This window comes from Danio rerio, chromosome 24, assembly GCF_049306965.1.
Source record: "Danio rerio strain Tuebingen ecotype United States chromosome 24, GRCz12tu, whole genome shotgun sequence".
Taxonomy (NCBI): domain Eukaryota; kingdom Metazoa; phylum Chordata; class Actinopteri; order Cypriniformes; family Danionidae; genus Danio; species Danio rerio.
This window is the reverse complement of record NC_133199.1, coordinates 35,765,815-35,785,583: the sequence shown is the minus strand read 5'-3', so window position 1 is coordinate 35,785,583 and position 19,769 is coordinate 35,765,815. Positions and strand designations below refer to the sequence as shown.

General features: G+C 34.4%; 1 protein-coding gene across 2 annotated transcripts in view; it reads left to right on the top strand.

The window, feature by feature from the left end:
- The window catches only part of mmp16a (matrix metallopeptidase 16a (membrane-inserted)), a 105,825-nt gene extending 86,353 nt beyond the window's left edge, over positions 1 to 19,472 (top strand). For both annotated transcript variants that reach the window (XM_073940970.1, XM_073940969.1), the window contains 4 exons: positions 8,457 to 8,595; positions 14,558 to 14,708; positions 14,800 to 14,915; positions 18,824 to 19,472. In XM_073940970.1, the coding sequence (XP_073797071.1) occupies positions 8,457 to 8,595; positions 14,558 to 14,708; positions 14,800 to 14,915; positions 18,824 to 19,152 (735 nt within the window). In that variant the 3' untranslated portion in view covers positions 19,153 to 19,472. The remainder of the gene's footprint in view (positions 1 to 8,456; positions 8,596 to 14,557; positions 14,709 to 14,799; positions 14,916 to 18,823) is intronic.
- The last annotated feature ends 297 nt before the right edge of the window (positions 19,473 to 19,769 follow it).

Genomic DNA, 19,769 nt, shown 5'->3' with positions numbered 1-19,769 from the left:
ACAGGCTGTTCAAGCTGGTTTTAGCTGGATTTGGCTGGTCATTTTCCAGCCTGACCAGCTAAGACCAGGCTGGAAATGGCTGGAAATGGCCAAAACCCCTCAAAAACCAGCCTGGTCGACCAGCTAAAACCAGCCAACCAGCCTAGGCTGGTTTAAGCTGGATTGTTCAGCAGGGTCACTATTTGAGATTAACAGCAAAACTGATTAACACAAATTAACAGATTTTATCCACTTCTTATTATCTTCTCTACCATTTCTGAAACATGCTAGCGCTGTGGTAATTGATAAAATGTTGAATGTGTTAACACTGTGATGGTATGTATTTGAACACATTGTAACATATTAGAAACTAGTGAGCATGCATGATGATGTCAGTTTATTAATTGAATTAGCATCATGTTAACCAGTGGCGTAGCGGATAACCCCAACACCCCCACCCCCGCCCCCTCTCTTTAGTTTCAGATCGCTCCCTATCCCCTACCCCTGATGAGCGGAGCGAGGCGGGGCAGGGGTGCATGTGAGGAGGGATCAGTAAAATGGAGGTGCTGGATCAGATTTCAGAGGTTCTTGATCCAGCTTGTTCCGGCACAAATTAAGCCCTGATGCTAGCTACACAGTTACACACACAAAAAACACAAGCTCTGAATGTCTCTCCAAAATGAGCTCATGTCAAGCACTCTAGTGCTTTAACACTGTGTTTATGCACTCACAAAAAAAGACATGTGGTGAACACAGGAAACATTGAGCCAGCATTGTGTTGCCGTTTCCTCTTTGTTCTCCTGTGCTGAACAAAAGTGACCTGAGCTTTTATTTGCTTGCTGAATCTAGAGAATCGCCCTCAGTGAATCCTTCAGGCTCAAGTCTGATAGTTGAGTGTGTGAGAACTGTGTGGATTATGGGCTGCTGATGCTGAATATTGAAGCCTTCAACCTTAGAGGGAGAAGATAAAGCAGAAAGCAGGAGATAAAAGCGTTTAGTTTTGCATACAGTGTAAAGACTGCAGTCTGGAATAACGTCATGTAAGATTATGTAATCAGGGTGCCAAATAGATGATTGCAAATACAAGTAACCATGGCAACAAAAGGCTTCTTGAATGCTTTTTTTAAAGAAATTAATAATTACTTGAGCAAGGATGCATTAAACTGAACAAAAAGTGGAAGTAAATTAAAAGCTTTTTTGGGGTGTTATAGTTTTTTTAATGAATAAACCATTTTAATTTTGGTTATTACAGGGATAGTTCAGCTAAAACTGGAAATTCTGTCTTTTGTGAGTTTTTCTTTTCATCTTTTTTTCTGTTTAACACAAAAATAAGTTACTTTGAAAAACGTCAGAAACCGGTAACCATTGACTTTCATCCATGGCATGGCATTTCATACTATGGAAGTCAATAGTTACCAGTATCTAACATTCTTCAAAATACCTTTTTTGAGTTGAACAGAAGAAAAAAACACTGGTTTGCGAAATAAGGGTTAGGGTGAGGGAAAAAAAAAAAAAAAAAAAAAAAAAAATATATATATATATATATATATATATATATATATATATATATATATATATATATATATATATATATATATATATATATATATATATATATATGATTACCCTAACCTGTCTAGTTAACCTAATTAACCTAGTTAAGCCTTTAAATGTCACTTTTAGCATAATAGAAGTGTTTTGAAAAATATCTAGTCAAATAATATTTACTGTCAGTACGGCAAAGATAAAATAAATCAGATATTACAAATGAGATATTGAAACTAATATGTTTAGAAATGTGTTAAAAAAAATCTTCTCTCAATTAAACAAAGTGGGGAAAAAATAAACAGGGCTAACTTCAACTGTATATATATAATTTTTTTCTAGTTTTTAAAAATGACATGTTTTTGTCAGCGTTGTTTGTTTTAATTAACATTACAAAATTCCTTTTTTTTTCAGTTAACTGCAAAAAATAATGTCAAAACACTCAAATCACTTCAAATGTTGCAAAACTATGATTATAATTCATAATTTAGACTATAAACATTAATTAGCCAAGATTACCGATATCAAGGTAAAACACAATACATTTCATATTAAAACATGCTAAAAGATGTTTCCGTTATTATAGCAATTTTGATCCCACTATATATATATATATATATATATATATATATATATATATATATATATATATATATATATATATATATATATATATATATATTATACATTTAAAATCATATATAATATACATTTAAAGTGTGTCTTGTACACTATTGAGAATGAGCTAGATAAGGAACAGAAAGCAAGATCAGTCAGAAAATCGCAATTTGATATTTTACTCAAATCCCACAACCCTTTTTGGTTTTTGTAAAGCAGCTTTATGGAATATTATGAAAACATGGATCCTTGTGAAGTAGCTTTTTAAGTATGAGTTAAACAAACAATACATTGAATTACCTATAAAAAAAGAAAAGAAAATTAAAACAAACATAAGTAAACACAGCCAAAATTCATATTTTAATACATTGAATTGCCTATAAAAATACACAAAAAAAGAAAATTAAAACAAACATAAGTAAACGAAGCCAAAATTTGTATTTTTATATTGTTAGATCCATTTTTATATTGTTTGTCACAAAACTGCATAAACCTATAAATTTTAGTTGTTGTTTGTTCATTTTCAGATACAAAAAGATATGAATGAGTGTGATAATTTCGGTCACTATAATATAATATAATATAATATAATATAATATAATATAATATAATATAATATAATATAATATAATGTCCTCTAACTGCACAATAGGTACCAAACAGGTAAAACTACTTTAAAACAGTTGAATCTTTTTAAAACGATATTTTACTCACTTGTGGAGAAATACAAGTACAGTGTTTCTCTGATTTGTGGATGTGAACCAGAGTTCATATCTCTGAAAGGTAGCCTACTCTCCGAACACACCATCAGTGTTTTCTGTATATTTTCCTCAGTTTAAATATAGATGGAATTCGTTTGTCAGACTGTAGAGAAAGTGTCTGTTTTCTGAATAGCCAAACTCACGCTGATGTGTAGATTTATTCCACTTGAAGAGGGTTTTTGTTGGGCTCTAATCTTGTCACTCGGTCTCCATTCCCAGTTTCACAGCCGACGCCGCTGGGAAAACAAAATCTATCATGAATGGTGTTACACACACTCTCCTCAGTCAGTGGATCTGTGTTAACTGGAGTAGTGTAGGCAAAAATGTTTCCATGCAGAAAAACTCAGCTCAGTTGTTTCTATTGTTACATCTGTGTGGACAGGTGAAGATCTGATTGGATGAGAGATGAGGAGGCATAATATATTCGTTTATAAGTAACCAATCAGAATTATATAGAGGAAGAACTGATAGTCAGGGTAGCATATATATATATATATATATATATATATATATATATATATATATATATATATATATATATATATATATATATATATATATATATATATATATATTAATATGCAATACAGAAACAAATAAATAAATATTTTATATGTCCTTTAATATGTATATTTTTATTAAAATGTATTTGTTTCTTTATGTATATTTACATTAAATGTACAACATAAATAATTTATAATGTCCATCCATCCATCTTTCCATCCATCTCTTTATCTCTGAATTACTCCATACATCAATTTATCCATCTCCCCATCTGTGAATTCCTCCATCCATCCATCCATCCATCCGTCCATCCATCCGTCCATCTCTTTATCTCTAAATTCCTCCATTCATCTATCCATCTATCTATCCATCCATCCATCCATCTCTTCATCTCCAAATTCATCCATCCATCCATCCATCCATCCAACTCTTCATCTCTGAATTCCTCCATCTATCCATCTTTGAATTTCTCCATCCAGCCATCCATCCATTTATCTCTAAATTCCTCCATTCATCAATTTCTCCATCCATCTCTTTATCTCTGAATTCCTCCATCCATCTGTCCATCCATCTCTTCATCTCTGAATTCTTCCATCCATCCATCTCTTCATCTCTGAATTCCTCCATCCATCTCTTCATCTCTGAATTCCTCCATCCATCCATCCATCTCTCAAATTACTCCATTTTCCACCTATCCCTCAACCTCTCTCCATTCCTTAATCTAATCATCCCTTCATGACTCCATCTCTCAATCTCTCTATTCCTCAGTCTCTCCATCCCTCCATCTTGCCATCTCACTATTCCACCATGTCTCTGTCTCTTCATCCCTCCATTTCTCAAATATTCTTGTTTCTCCATCCCTCCATCCATCAATCCCACCATCTCTCCATTATTTCATCTGTCCATCTTCCCATTTCTCTATATCTCCCTCCCTTCACCTCTTTATCTATCTTATCCACAGTTTCTCCATCGCTCCCTTTATACTGTACAGTAATCCCTCCATTTTTTCATTCCCCAGTCTCTCCATTCCTCTATTCATCCATCTCTCCACAGATATGGCATAATATGCAGGGCAAGACTTTTTGTAATATAAGCAATTATTACACAGAATGACATTTTAGCGTGTTCTTTAAATCATGGGTAGTTAAAAGTACTAATGATTCAACAGCGTGTGCTTTAATTTCTATAATACTTCAGCTTACTATACGGAAAGATTATTTTTAAGATTCCTTTACGTTACACAGCCAAATCAAAGATATTTTGAACTAAACACCAAAGTCCGACTTGTGCCAGATAATGGTCTCTCTAAGAGCGACTGTTCTAAAAAATGAGGCACAGAGGGTCACATAAGGCACTCTCTCACAGCACAAAACACAATACATTTTTGATCGGTGACCCATTCTTTTAGTTTCAAAATATATTTTTCCAGTTTCACAACTCAACACCCTTGACCACTTAAGAGATACTGCCACCATTTCAAGATCGTACAGATTTACTAGTTAACAGGCAAAACTGTGGTGTGAAAAAGTTACTGATTTTATTATTTCTTTCTGCATGTTTTTCAAACAATGATATATATATATATATATATATATATATATATATATATATATATATATATATATATAATTATTATTATTATTATTATTATTATTATTAAAAGAAAACACAAGTAAACAGATCATGCAAATTTAAAATAAAGTTTTTATTATTAAGTGAAAACAGAATACAAAACTACATACTCCATGTGAAAAAGTGTTTGCCCCCTATCCTAATAACTGGTTGGGCCACACTTTGCAGAAACAACTGCAATCAATCTTTTTCCATAACTTGCAATACATTTGTTAAAGATCTGTCAGGGAATTTTGGCCCACTCATTTTTGCAGAATGTGAATAATTCAGCCATATTGGAGTGTTTTTTTAAGTTTATGCCACATCATCTCAATTGGATTCAGGTCAGGACTTTGACTAGGCCACTACCAAAGTTTTCTTTTTTTTTTCTTCAGCCATTCAAAAGTGCTGAACCACAGATGTCAAAGAACCCTAAGAATGTGTAAGTGTTAGAGAGCCATAAAATATTATTATTATTAATATTATTATCATCATCATTATTATTATTGCAAATGATTATGAAACACCCTTTTTGTCCACGTTTTGAAACAATGCATTTAATAAGCTTTCTATGCACATAAAATCACTTGTAAATTAAATTTGAAGGTTCAGAAAGAAAAATTAGACATGTCTCACATTTTTTCAAACAGTACATGCCATTTTTAAGATGATTGTTTATAATAAATAACAACAAAATAATAAGAACTATTTTACGCCTCTGGAGGTCTAACTTGAATATTTAGTATAAAATATTTGCCTTTTTTGAAGCTGAAGTTATGCTGTGTGTTTGTGTGTGTCATTTCTCACTCATTATGGGTCTGAATGTCTTTTGTTTTTCTCTCATAGCCAAACAATAATGATCCGCAGATGAATGTTGTTCATCGAGGGACTAGTTACGCATTGGGGAATGTTGTCTGTGTGGGTTTTATGCGATTACAGACCACTGCTCGTGTTTGTTCGTCTGTGTCTGCTTTTGGGAAACAAAGGAACGAGACTTGATGATGCTATGCTGGAATGTTGTTTATGTGCTGCTATGCGGTTGCTAGGTGGCTGTTTAATTGACCAATTCAAAAGTATCAATCATATCAAGATTCATTTATATGATAATGTGGTAATAGTTTTTTTATGTTATTGTTTTTGAGCTACAGTGAAGTACACAAACACTGTAACATACAGAAGTTGTTGGTCAGTGGGAAAATGACAGCTATAGAAATATGCTATATATAATATTATATATATAATATATAAATATTTAATCATTTTAAGTAAGTTATAATACAATTAATAGACAATTAACACACACACACTCATACACTACGACCAATTTTGCATATCTAATTTACTTATAGCGCATGTGTTTGGACTGGGGGGAAACCGAGCACCAGGAGGAAGGTGATTGAAAGAAGTCCGCTTCCGTTTGTTTTTAAGGCCTGATGCCACCAAATCAACCAATAGAAAACTGAAAAGGGGAAACACAGGGAGAAACACTCGTAAACACACACACACTCATACACTACGGCCAATTCAGTTTATTTAATTCACCTATGGCGCATGTCTTTGGACTGTGGGGGAAACTGGAGCACCCGGTGGAAACCCAAACGAACACAAGGAGAACATGCCAACTCCAAGCAAAAATGACAGCTGGCCCAGCCGGGACTCAAACCAGTGACCTTCTTGCTGTGAGGCAACAGTGCTAACCACTGAGCCACCATTGTACCCCTTTGACTGAATTAATTCCACTAGAATTTTGTAAGCGAAGTTGTAAAGTGAAGCTAAACAAACCGCCGAATATTATTGGTGGTATTCTTCAACAAGTATAATATTTTGGGAACTGACTTTGTAAGGTAAATGTTAATTATTGAATTTCCCGTGATGAAACAGTACAAGAAATGTTTTCATTTGAAACATTCAGTTTATTTATGCAGTCTTGTTGAATTACGAAGCGCAAAAAAGCTAGGTATGAAAATGCAATACACTGTTAAAGAATTTTTTGTCATTATTTTACTTTCATATTAACTATAATAACACTAATATTAACTAAAGTACACTGTAAAAATATCTGTTAATTAACAGTTTCTGTATTTTGTGTGTTTTTATTACAATATTACATTAAATATCAAAATTATATATATTCAGTTACAAATCCTACTTGGCAAATAAGTCAGAGAGCTCTTTTTTAAAGTCTAAAGCACATGGCGCAAAAGCATTAAGTGCATGTCTGAATTCACTTTTGCTGTTTTAATGATGGAAAAATATGCTCTGTGCCCTGACACATGGTCTAACAGGGTCGAGCTGATTGTTTTAGCATAACATGCATTAAAACAATCAGAGTCTTGTCTCCCATTCCCTTTAAGAGTCAGTTGCATCACGCCATGGTGCATTTGCTATTTACATGGTGGACTTTGTGAGTGGATAAACTGAACACTTCACTAGTGAGAAAACTGTTGAACAGACCATCTGGAGCGCGAGGATAAAGAATAAGCCTCCTCCATTTGCCCTCTTTGCTTTCTCTTTACTTTACTTTTACTCTTTACTCCTTTACTTTCATGGATAAGGAAACTGTGGAAAGACATCCATTAGCCAACATATTTAATTTTGTTTGTTAAGAACAAAATTTTATTTCAAAATTATTTTAAAATTCTAATTTCCAGCAAATTAATCAATGAACAAGGATAATAAAGTGTGGTCAAAAAACTTGAGTTATATCCAAACACGCATCCTATTCTTATGCCCCATATGGTGATGCAGACGTCTCCAAAACCTGACAGGTGAACAAATCTAAACTTGTTTTTATTTAAAAAAATACAAATATGCATGTAATAAATAATACTCCTAATAATAATAATATTATACTAATGCAAATTGTCATTATAAAGTGAAAAAAGCCCCCCGGTCATGAGGAAGGCATGGAGGTAGTGGTTTTTATATTTATGTAGTAAATAACATTTTTTGTAACATTTTAATCTTCAAATTTTTGTCATTTGTAAAGATATTTGTGTATTGCTGTACATCCTGTATGTATTAAGCAATGTGTACGCGTATGGACCAGCATAGGCACAAAACTAATGCTCTCTACGCTGGACTTTAGAGCAGCTTTCAGTTGGTCAATGATGCAGTCAATTTCAGTTCCTCAAAATAGTAATCCGTCAACAATACGCCTTAACACGCTTCCTTTCTAGACCAGCACACCCATGACTCCACAAAGTAGCCCAAATGGTTTTGCTATTTAAATAACGTGGCGCAAAATGTGAAAATAAGGGTCTGAAAGGGGTCTGACAGTCTTACGCCAGATGTACGATAGGGCCCAGAGTCTGAAAGTATTATTTTGACCATTTTGGCTCCAAAATACAACATTCAAACGTTATGGGATTCATCAACAGCTTTAAATATGATATGCAGCTCATGTTCATTTGTCATTTTTTTCTCTGTTTTAATCAGGATCACTGGTTTTGGAGGGTGAGAGATAACGCCGTGATGCCCGGCTACCCGATGCTCATCAATGTCTTCTGGAGGGGTTTGCCGCCCAAGATTGATGCCGTCTATGAAAACAGCAAGGGAAAATTTGTGTTCTTTAAAGGTAAGACTTCTGCACGTCAGATCAGTTTATTTAGAAGCGTTGACCAATGAGGGCACCTGTTCCAGGAGGGCCGCTGCTCTGCACAGTTTAGTTCCAACCCTGGGTGAACACACTTACCTGTAAGTTTCAAACTAAACTAAAGGACCCAATTAGTTTGATTAGGTGTGTTTTATTAGGGTTGAAACTAAACTGTGCAGAGCTGTGACCCATCAGGAACTGGATTTGACACCTGTGCCCTAGAGAAGTGTCAGCACAAAATACCAAACAAATGATGTTTTATAACTCTTTGAAACTTTGCCCCTTTTAGGCATTGATCCAAATTGGGGTGTCCGTCACTTTAAATTCAAATGAGACTGTGGCTACAGCTCTCTTTTGAAAAAAGGGCGGAGCTACAAATGCATTTGCTTCAAAAACAGAACTAACGTAATCTTTGGCATTAAAACTTGAATGGCAGATGGCTGCTTGTCACTCAGGGCTTTCTATGTTACTGAGGGAGAGATCAACACTAATGGGTGGGACTTTCCCCCCTCTGATGTCATACAAAGGGAAAACGTCATTCAAAGTGTTTCTGCAGACTGTTTTTAATAAGTGTGATTATAACAAATAGAATTAATACATGTTTACCATTAAAGGCTGGCTATATTCACACACTGCTGCCACACAACTGTTTTAAACCCCTTATTTTTGCATGATAGATACCCCATTAACCTGATTTCTGCAGTGAAGTAGAAACAGCACAGATCTCAGTATAATCATGTAGAAAATATCAGGCCTGAATATCCAGAGCTCTATTATTCCCATGAGGAGAGAAACACAGTGTGCGCGATAGAGATGAAAATAACTAAAGCGGAAAAGCAGAAAAAGCCAAATGAGATAATGACAAACTCACACAAATGCACACACACTCACACACCTAAACAAATCCAGGCGTTTTTGTTCCTCGACATCCAGACAAATGGTCTTTCGTGTTCGGAGAGCTTAATGAAGGTTTTTAGCCACTGCTGACTGTCATCTTCATTATTTATTAGCCTGCACACCTCAGTTCTCCACTATCAGATCTCACACACACACACACACACACACACACTCGATTATCAATGCGTCCAGCATTTACCAGCTGATTCAGTCTATTTGTTTTGCGATTGTGCACACTCTAGGGGTGCCCTAGATTTCATCCTTAAACTTCTAAAGTTTCAGAGATAAAAAAATAAATGCAAAATTGCCCTGGGATGTTTAACTCAGCAGGTTGCCAAAAACTGTACTGTACTATTTATAATATAATCATTTAATAATTAGCTAATAAAATAACGTACTATTTAACTACAATTGCTGTAAATAATATTTAATAATAATTTTAATAACAATAATAATCATGTAAACCAGTAAAGTATTATGTATTATGAACATATTGAACTACATTGCTGCAAATAATAATAATAATAATAATAATAATAATTATTATTATTATTATTATTATTATTATTATTATTAGCACAATGGCACAGTGGGTCGCACGATCGCCTCACAGCAAGTTTGCATGTTCTCCCAGTGTTCGCGTGGGTTTCCTCTGGGTGCTCCAGTTTCCCCCACAGTCCAAAGACACATGCTATAGGTCAAATGGGTAAGCTAAATTGTCCGTAGTGTATGTATGTGAATGAGTGTGTATGGGTGTTTCCTAGTGATGGGTTGCAGCTGGAAGGGCATCCGTTGCGTAAAACATATGCTGGATAAGTTCCCGGTTCATTCCGCTGTAGCGACTCCAGATTAATAAAGGGACTAAGCCGAAAAGAAAATGAATGAATGAATAATAATTATTCTTAGTATTATTATTATTATTATATTATACAGTATTATTATACAGTGATTAATTGATATCATTTTTTTATTTTCATACATTATAATAACAATGAGTTAAAATAAATTACAAAAAATGGCACAAACTAACAGTAATGGAATACCTCTCAAACTTAATTTTTTAATGAAAAGAACATTGTGTGTATTAAAATAAATATTAGAAAAATACATATAAATCAAATCAAATTGAATACAGTAGTAAAAACAGTACTACAGCAGATATAGTTTTATTTCATTTAAAATATTTTATTAAAAATTATACGTCAATGAAAAATAATAAATACCAGGATTTTTTACTATGTTTATTATTATGTTACTAATATGAATAATTGATTACATCAAATATAACATTTACATAGACAGAGTGACTCAGTGATTAGCACTGTCACTTCACAGCAAGAAGGTCGCAGGTTCGAGTCCCCTCTGGGTCAGTGGCGTTTCTGTGTGTAGTTTGCATGTTCTCCCTGTGTTCGGGTGGGTTTTCTCCGGGTTCTCCAGTTTCCCTCACAGTCAAAAAACATATTCTATTGGGGAATTGAATAAAACTAAATCGGCCGTAGTGTGTGTCTGGGAATTAGGGTGTATGGAAGTTTCCCAGTACTGGGTCCAGCTGGAAGGGCATCTGCTGTATAAAACACATACTGATGAATGAATAATATTTACAAAAAATTAGTCACAAACTAACATAACTCTCTCCTTCAAACTATATTTTATTGTAAAAAGTATTGTGTGTGTGTGTGTGTGTGTGTGTGTGTGGTCCATGTGGAAGCAAATAAACCGATTTCTTCACATTCAGCAAGCGTCCCAGAGCGAGGATCACTAACACTGACCCCTCAACATTAAACTAGGTCAATTACCATGGTCAGATCTGGACGTTAAAGCCAACATGTACAACAAAAGCATCCTGCAGTTTCACTTTTACAAACATTCTCGCATAATCGCTGACAAAACACAGACACAACTCCGCAAGCGCGCACACACATTAGCAACCGGTCGGGCACAGAGACTGTGACCCCGCTGAGGCCATGAGAAAGAGTAAGGTGACGTGACAGGCATTTCCTATGACGGACCTGTTCTCCTCTGACCCCTCGCACTCCAAACAAATCATGACACTCTTTAACCCATACACACATGCTTTCCTGAGCTCCTCCACCACTCATATCTGACAGTCTTGACCCTTCACAGGACACCTGAAAATGCTAATAATAAACAAAGAGGCTGATTTATTTATTTATTTTCCCGATTAAAGATTAAAGTAGATTCTAATTTGAAACTGTGGTCCTTGGTGGTCGATTAAATGCTTTCCTGAACTCCACAACTCGCATCTGACAGTCTTAAAGGGAGGCGAAGAGATAATAATTATTTTTTTTTTGTCTTAAAGGGATAGTACACCTAAAAATACTACTAATAAAAAAGAGGCTAATTTATTTATTTATTTTCATGATTCAAGATTAAAATTGAATTTATTTTGCAACTATGGTCCTGGGTGGTCTATTAAATGCTTTCCTGAGCTTCTTAAAGGGACAGTACACCCGAAAATGCTATTAATAAACAAAGAGGTGAAGTATTTTTTTTTCCTTGTTCAAAATTAAAGTACATTTTAATTTGAAACTATGGTCTTTGGTGGTCTATAAAATGCTTTCCTGAGCTCCTCCACAACTCATATCTGACAGTCTTAAAGGGACAGTACACCTGAAAATGCTAATAATAAACAAGGAGGTGATTTTTTTTTTTCTTAAGTTCAAGATTAAAATAAAATTTATTTTGAAATTTTGGTCCTTGGTGGTCCATTAAACGCTTTCCTGAGCTCCTCCACAACTTATATTTTACAGTCTTAAAGGGACCGTCCACCTGAAAATGCTATTAATAAACAAAGAAGTTAATTTTTTTTTTCTTTGGTTCAAGATTACAGTAGATTTTAATTTGAAACTTTGGTCCTTGGTGATCCATTAAATGCTATTCTAGCCATGCTCCTCCAAAACTCACATATGACAGTCTTAAAGGGACAGTACATGTAATAATGCTCATAATAATCAAAGAGGTGAAGTATTATTATTTATTTTCCACAATTCAAGATTAAAGTAGATTTTTTTTTTTTTTTTTGAATCTGTGGTCTATAAAATGCTTTCCTGAGCTCCTCCACAACTCTAAAAATGCCAGTGATAAACAGAAGGTGAATTTTTGGTGATGTTCAAGATTGAAATTGATTTTATTATGAAACTATGGTCTTTGGTGGATCATTAAATGCTTTCCTGAGGTCCTCCACAGCTTATATTTTACAGTCTTAAAGGGACAGTACACCTGAAAATGCTAAAATCAAACCAATTAAATGATTATTTTTTGGTTTAAGATTAAAGTAGATTTTAATCTGAAACTATGGTATTTGGGGGTCTATAAAATGCTTATACATCTGACAGTCTTAAAGGGACAGTACACCTGAAACTAGCCACTTTGTGAGCAAAAAAAAAAAAAAAAAACATATGCAGACAATACTAAATGCTATGCAAACCTCTTCTAATACACAAGATGTGTCTAAAATGACCTGTACTGAAAAATGGCTCATCTATGGAAAAAAAATTATTAAAGCAGTTTTACATTAACTTTTACCAATTGAAACATGGTTATTTGCCACTAAGGAATACCTCAAATGTATTTATTTTAATATTATATTTTTTTAATAATATATATATATATATATATATATATATATATATATATATATATATATATATATATATATATATATATATATATATTGCTATTGTGACAATAACAGCACATTATTATGTAAACCGTATTTTAAACAAAAGTGTCCCTGAATAGTTTTATTTATTATCACTATTACTACTATTTTCATTGTATTATTTTTGTAGCACTAATAAACACTAATAAAAGAAGATATATCAGTACTGCAAAGTGCTATTCATCAGCTTACATTGTCAAACAAATAGTTTAATGTTTTTTTTGGACAATACACATAAACATAACAGACGGATATATAGTTATTTAATTACACGGCAGTTATGCTCAAATGATAAATGTAATTCTTAGTGTGAAAAATCTTTGCGAGCCAACCATAGCACAATCCGCATAATAAAACTGCTGATAATCGAACACTGAGGTTATATTGCTACAGAGTCCATAATATTTACACCATTTCCAGATAAATGTCCGTTTCAGCAAAACCAAACATTAAATTTCACAGCTCAAGCACTTCCTGTTTGCTTTTAATTACCGCGACCAGGCCTTTGACCGCGCGACTGCCACTGTTACTCAGACTTGACATCTTAAAGCGACAGTTCACACAAAAATCTAAATCAGATGGTCATTTGCTCTCCTTCAGGACATCCAACATGTACTGTATGTGACTTTTTTTCTTCATTGGAAGATTTTTAGTGGAAGACTAAATAAATAACGCCATTAAAAGTCAACAACCGCAGAGACAATTGAAACACTTCCAAAAACAAAATAAAATGCAATGGCCAACCAATTAATCTCTCACAACAAATTGATCCAGACACCAGGGTGCAAATTTCAGGGGGGTTTTAGGGAGATTGACCACCCTAATTAATGCTTGACACCCCCTGAAGGAAGGAAATCAAGAAAACATGTATTGGGGTCAGCCCTCTAAACAGTGAGAAATAGTTTGCTCTGATCTGTCTTTAAGAATAATATCAATAATTAAAACAATAGGTAATATAAATATACATTCGACCACCACAAGAATGCATGATTATATGATGTCAAGGCTTTGCAATCAAAAAATGTAATTATAATAGAAGTCAATGGGGCAAAAACAGCCCTCAACATAATGAAAGGGTGTTTGTTAACTTGCCAAGAGTGTATTATTGTAAAATTCAAAGCATTTTCCCAAAATAAGTGCCAAAACAAGATTTGTTACCAAATAATCATTTCATTTGCTGAAACACAGAGAAAGCCGTGGCCAAATGAAGACTTAAAATCAGCCCAGAGTGGATGAAAACATCCCCAACAGCACACAAGGGTTAAAGTCCGTCTGTTGAGCCTCTGATTGACATTTAGATCCTCGAACTGAGCCAGATCCCAGTGAGAGTCTCTGATTCCCCCTCTGTTCTTCTGCTTCTTGTAGGGAAGCAGTTCTGGGTGTTCAAGGACACAATGCTCCTGCCCGGATACCCGCAGGACATCACAATGTTTGGGAACGGCATGCCGGCGCAGAGTATAGAGATGGCCGTCTGGTGGGAGGACGTGGCCAAGACCTACTTCTTCAAAGGAGACAGGTGTGTGTTCAACAGTCTGTTTATGTATGTGTGCGTGTGTGTGTGTGTGCGTGTGTGTGTGTGATGTTCATCTCCATTAATCTGTGCGCAGGTATTGGAGATATAATGAGGACATGAGAACGATGGATCCCGGTTATCCCAAGTCCATCACGGTGTGGAAAGGCGTCCCAGATTCTCCACAGGGAGCATTTGTGGATAAAGCGAACGGTATGGGTCCTGTTTATTATATCTTTTCATCTATTTTTAGGCAGTTCGCTAATGCTAAACATGAAAATGATGTAAATTGTGATGTAAATGAAGATGTAAGAAATATTTGTACTCACCCTCATGCTGTTGGCAGATGTAGTTTTTCTTCTAGTCGGACAGATACTGTTCAGCTGAAAAAAAGGCATTAAAGCATATAATTCATATTATACTTTATTGGGTATGATGTGTATTAAGAACATTACAGTAAATTAATTATTTTGTCAATGGTTTACTATAATATTCATAATATTTTGTATTATTTTCACTTTTATTTGCAATATTTTATTTGCACATCAAAGCAAAACTAATACAAAAAATGTTGAGTTTGCTGAGCAAATTTAACTAATAATTAAGACTATATGCATTTGACTATATATATATATATATATATATATATATATATATATATATATATATATATATATATATATATATATATATATATATATATATAAAAATGTATTAAAAAGTGTGTGTGTGTATGTGTGTATAAATATACATACATACAGCTATATATATATATATATATATATATATATATATATATATATATATATATATATATATATATATATATATATATATATAGATAGATAGATATATATATATATATATATATATATATATATATATATATATATATGTACAGTAAACGTGTTTAAAAATGAATGCTGCAACTACCAGCAGTGAGGAGATTGTAAATTAAAAGGATGTAAGGATGTCGCCAGAGTGGCTTTTTGGTTTCTTTTCTTGTGCATCCCAGCCTATCTGAAAGATTTTTTAGCATAAGGGGTAATGTAGTCTTTCAACTTCACGATTTTTAACGTTGCAATATGTATTACAAAAATGATGGATGGTTTCATTACTTGAAAGTTCAGATTTGATGATCATGATTTGTTTTGTTTACAGACTTTGAGGTTTACTGTATCATTAATATTGACATTTTACAGATGTTGATCAACCTTAAAATTTGCTATGATTGTTCAGCACATACACTTTACCACTGCACACTTTGTAACATTTATTTATCAAGTTTAAGAGTCACTTTAACACGTTTACGTTAACATGTTTTTATTATCAGCAGAAGAGACATTTTTATATAGAGATATTTTTGTAAAATTTTATATTTGGATAAGTTTAATTAAAATAAATTGGTTAAATAAATAAAAAAATCATGATATTCCTAAATGGTTTGTAAAATTTGTTTTTTATAATTATTGATACCGAATGATATGAAAGATTATATATTCTTTATATTTTTTTTAAATAATTTTTTGCAATATCGCCAAGTCCTAAATTAACATGTCAATCATGTCAATCATGTGAGATCAACCAATGCAAGCAAACCACCACCATCAAATCCAATCCCTGATGTCAAAATTAAGCCCCGCCCTAATTTTAATTTGCATTGTTTGCATTGAGAACAAAAGACTGGGAACTTCTGACTTCAGAGCAGTTGAGGTTAACATTGGCCTATTTTTCATTCTGTACGAGAGCACAGTTTGTGTAGTTTGAGGGCAAAGTCTCTGGCAGGGGCTCCGGGGTGGAACGTCTTGCATGAGTTCAGTTCGTAGCTTCAGGCTCGCAGGTTTTCGTGCCATCTGTACCCGTCCTCAGTGCCAGGTTTGCCCGTGGACGCAGGCGTTCATCTGAGCGTGAAGGGTGGATTGATCTTCCAGGGAAAGGGTTTGGCGAAGCACACTTTGAGAGCGATTGTGGGCTTTCTTTCAGCTCGTCACCCAGAAGACCTCTGTGGGTGAGAAAATTGACCCTCATTATGTGTCATCATGGCCCGCCGATCATGGGGAGATGGCTTTTTCGGATGCTCCAAGCTAGGTTTAATGCAAGTGTGGATGTTGTGATAACATGATAAGCCTTTCTTTTCGGTTTAGCGTCCTTCAGATCACACTGAGCTCCTTTTTGGTTAGTAACACTTTGATTTCTGGGATTTGGAGGTTTTTGTTTAATGAATTTAGTGGAGAGGGAGGTTTGTTTAAGCTCAGGTTGGATTATTCACATGCATATCATGGCTGAGATGAAAATAATAAATGCTTTTGTTATCATTTACTCACCTTGCGTTTGCTTCTAAGTTGAGTGAGTTTCTTTGTTTTCTATTGGACACAAAAGATGAAAGTTAGAAACAAATGTTGATGCACAGGGCGTCACGGTTGCGCAGGGGGTAACATGATCAAGCCACCGCAGGAAGTTCGCTGGTTCGAACCACAGATGGGTCAGTTGGCATTTTTGTGTGGAGTTTGCATGACATGCGCTTTGGGTGAATTGAAAAGCTAAATTGGCCGTAGTGTATGTGTGTGAATGTGAGTGTTTGGGTGTTTTCCAGTGTTGGGTTGCAGCTGGAAGGGCGTTCACTGCATAAAACATATGCTTGATAAGTTGGCGGTTCATTCCACTGTGGTGACCCCTGATTAATAAATACAATAATACAAATTTATTTTTAAAAAATCTTAAAAATTAACTAAATGAAAATGTAATTATAAAAAATATAAAAAAATTACTGAATAAATTAAAAAGATATATATATATATATATATATAAAATATATAACTGAAAATAATATAAAAAAAAACGGATTTTAAAAAAATATTTCAAAATCAAATTTTAAAACTTTTACTGGCATATTCAATACAAACATGAAAGGCTAAAATATATATTTTTAGATTTTTACAAACATCACAAAATCAAAATCTATTTTCATTTCATATTTTAAAATGACAAAAATAAAAGCTACAATATATATTTTAATGTTACATACATTTTAAAAGCATAAAACAATTTATTTAATACATGTTGCCTACATAATTAATAAAGCTATAAAAAACATACCAACATTATTTAATTTGTTCATATCTTACAAATATCAATTTAAATGCTACAGTAGAAATTAGGCAGCACAATATCACAAATCACAGTATTAAAAATGTAACTTTGAGATTTGCTTATATTCAGAAAACAAGCATCCACAAATGTACAACTCAAACCTATTCACCCTCCTGTCAATTTTCCTTTTCAAATATTTCCCTAATATTTTTTAACAGAGCAAGGAATTTTTCACAGTATTTTCTATAATATTGTTTTTTTCTGGAGAAAGTCTTATTTGTTTTATTTTGGCTAGAGGGAATTTTTTTTTATCTTATTATTTGATTTTATTCAATTGTCACAAGGCAGACGCTGACAAGGAAAGTGCGGATCCAAATGCAAGTTTAACAAACAAAGAAAGATCAGACAGGCAATGATCACAATCAAGGGCAAACCGTTGTACACAGGGAATCTAGAGTCGTAGTCGAATAACACGCGAATGGTCAATACAGGCAATATTAAAAACTTTTAGTGTTGATTTAGACAGATAAACAAACAAGGTGAGGTTCAAACATGGAAGGCAAGACAAGTCAAGGAAAATGCGTAGAAATGTTCACAATGAAAGTTTAACAAGACTCAGCACTGATGTGTTTGTGTGCGCTGTATAAATATCAGGTAATCAGTCTTTGACAATTCTCCGGCTGTGTGTATGCAATCAGTCTGGATTAGGAACCGGTTGAGTGTGTGTGTGGTGCATGACTGGATCTTTTAGTCCATAATGGCGCCATAATTAACCCCTTAACCAATGCTTTTTTTTGATCATCTACAAAACAAACCACTGTTACACAATGACTTGCTTAATTAACCTAGTTAAGCTTTTAAATCTCACTTTAAGCTGAATACTATCATCTTGAAAAATATCTAGTCAGATATTATGTACTGTCATCATTGCAAAGAGAAAAAATATCCAGAATTCTGACTTCATCTGTATATTCAACAAAGCCATCTTACCACACTCTGTTGACTTTACTGTTTCTACTGTGTCACGACAGGTTTCACATACTTCTACAAGGGCAAAGAGTACTGGAAGTTCAACAACCACAGGCTGCGTGTGGAGCCGGGTTACCCTCGTTCCATCCTCAAAGACTTCATGGGCTGCGACCTCGTGCCCATCGACCCGGACCTGCACGCCACCGAGGACAAAAACGAGGTCATTAAACTGGACAACGAAACCAGCACTGTCAAAGCCGTCGCCATCGTCATCCCCTGCGTGCTGGCGTTGTGTCTGCTGGTGCTCATCTACACCGTCTTTCAGTTCAAGCGGAAGGGGACGCCCCGACACATACTGTACTGCAGACGCTCCATGCAGGAGTGGGTGTGAAGCGGACCACCACTGGAGGATATTTGGTGGAGAAAACACCCCCCCAAAAAACCTGCAGGACAGCAAGAGCCTTTGCTTTGATTTCCCTCTCCAGGAGACGAGGGGTGCGTTTATGCTCTAACAACCCCCCCCAAAAAAAACAACAGGACGTCCAGGAGGCTCGCGGGTGCATTCAGTGCCACTGTCCGACGTGGAAATTGCCGATTGCTATACCTTTAGGTTTTTACGAGTGCACGCTAAAGATTAAAAAAAGCAAAAGAAAATTTGTTGTTTTTTTGGGCTCCGGTCTATTTATTTTATGCGAACCGAAAATATGTCCCTTTAAAAAAAAAAAAACATGCTCCCAAAACCAAATAAAAGACTCTCTCCAAAGAGGATCGTACTTTCTTTTGACGCTTTCGTCACTTTTAATTGTTTCGTTTTCTCCTATCTTACGTTTTTTTGACTGTTGTGGCAGTCTGTCTCAAAAACAGGGGCCAAAATTTTTGCAATATTTTTTAACAGCCTTAATTACGGATGGTGTCGTTTAAGTCGTTTGTTTTATTTTCGAGCTCCGCTTCATATTTTTCGTCTGATGGAAAGGCAGTGCTATATTGCTTTGAGATTGAAGATTGGTG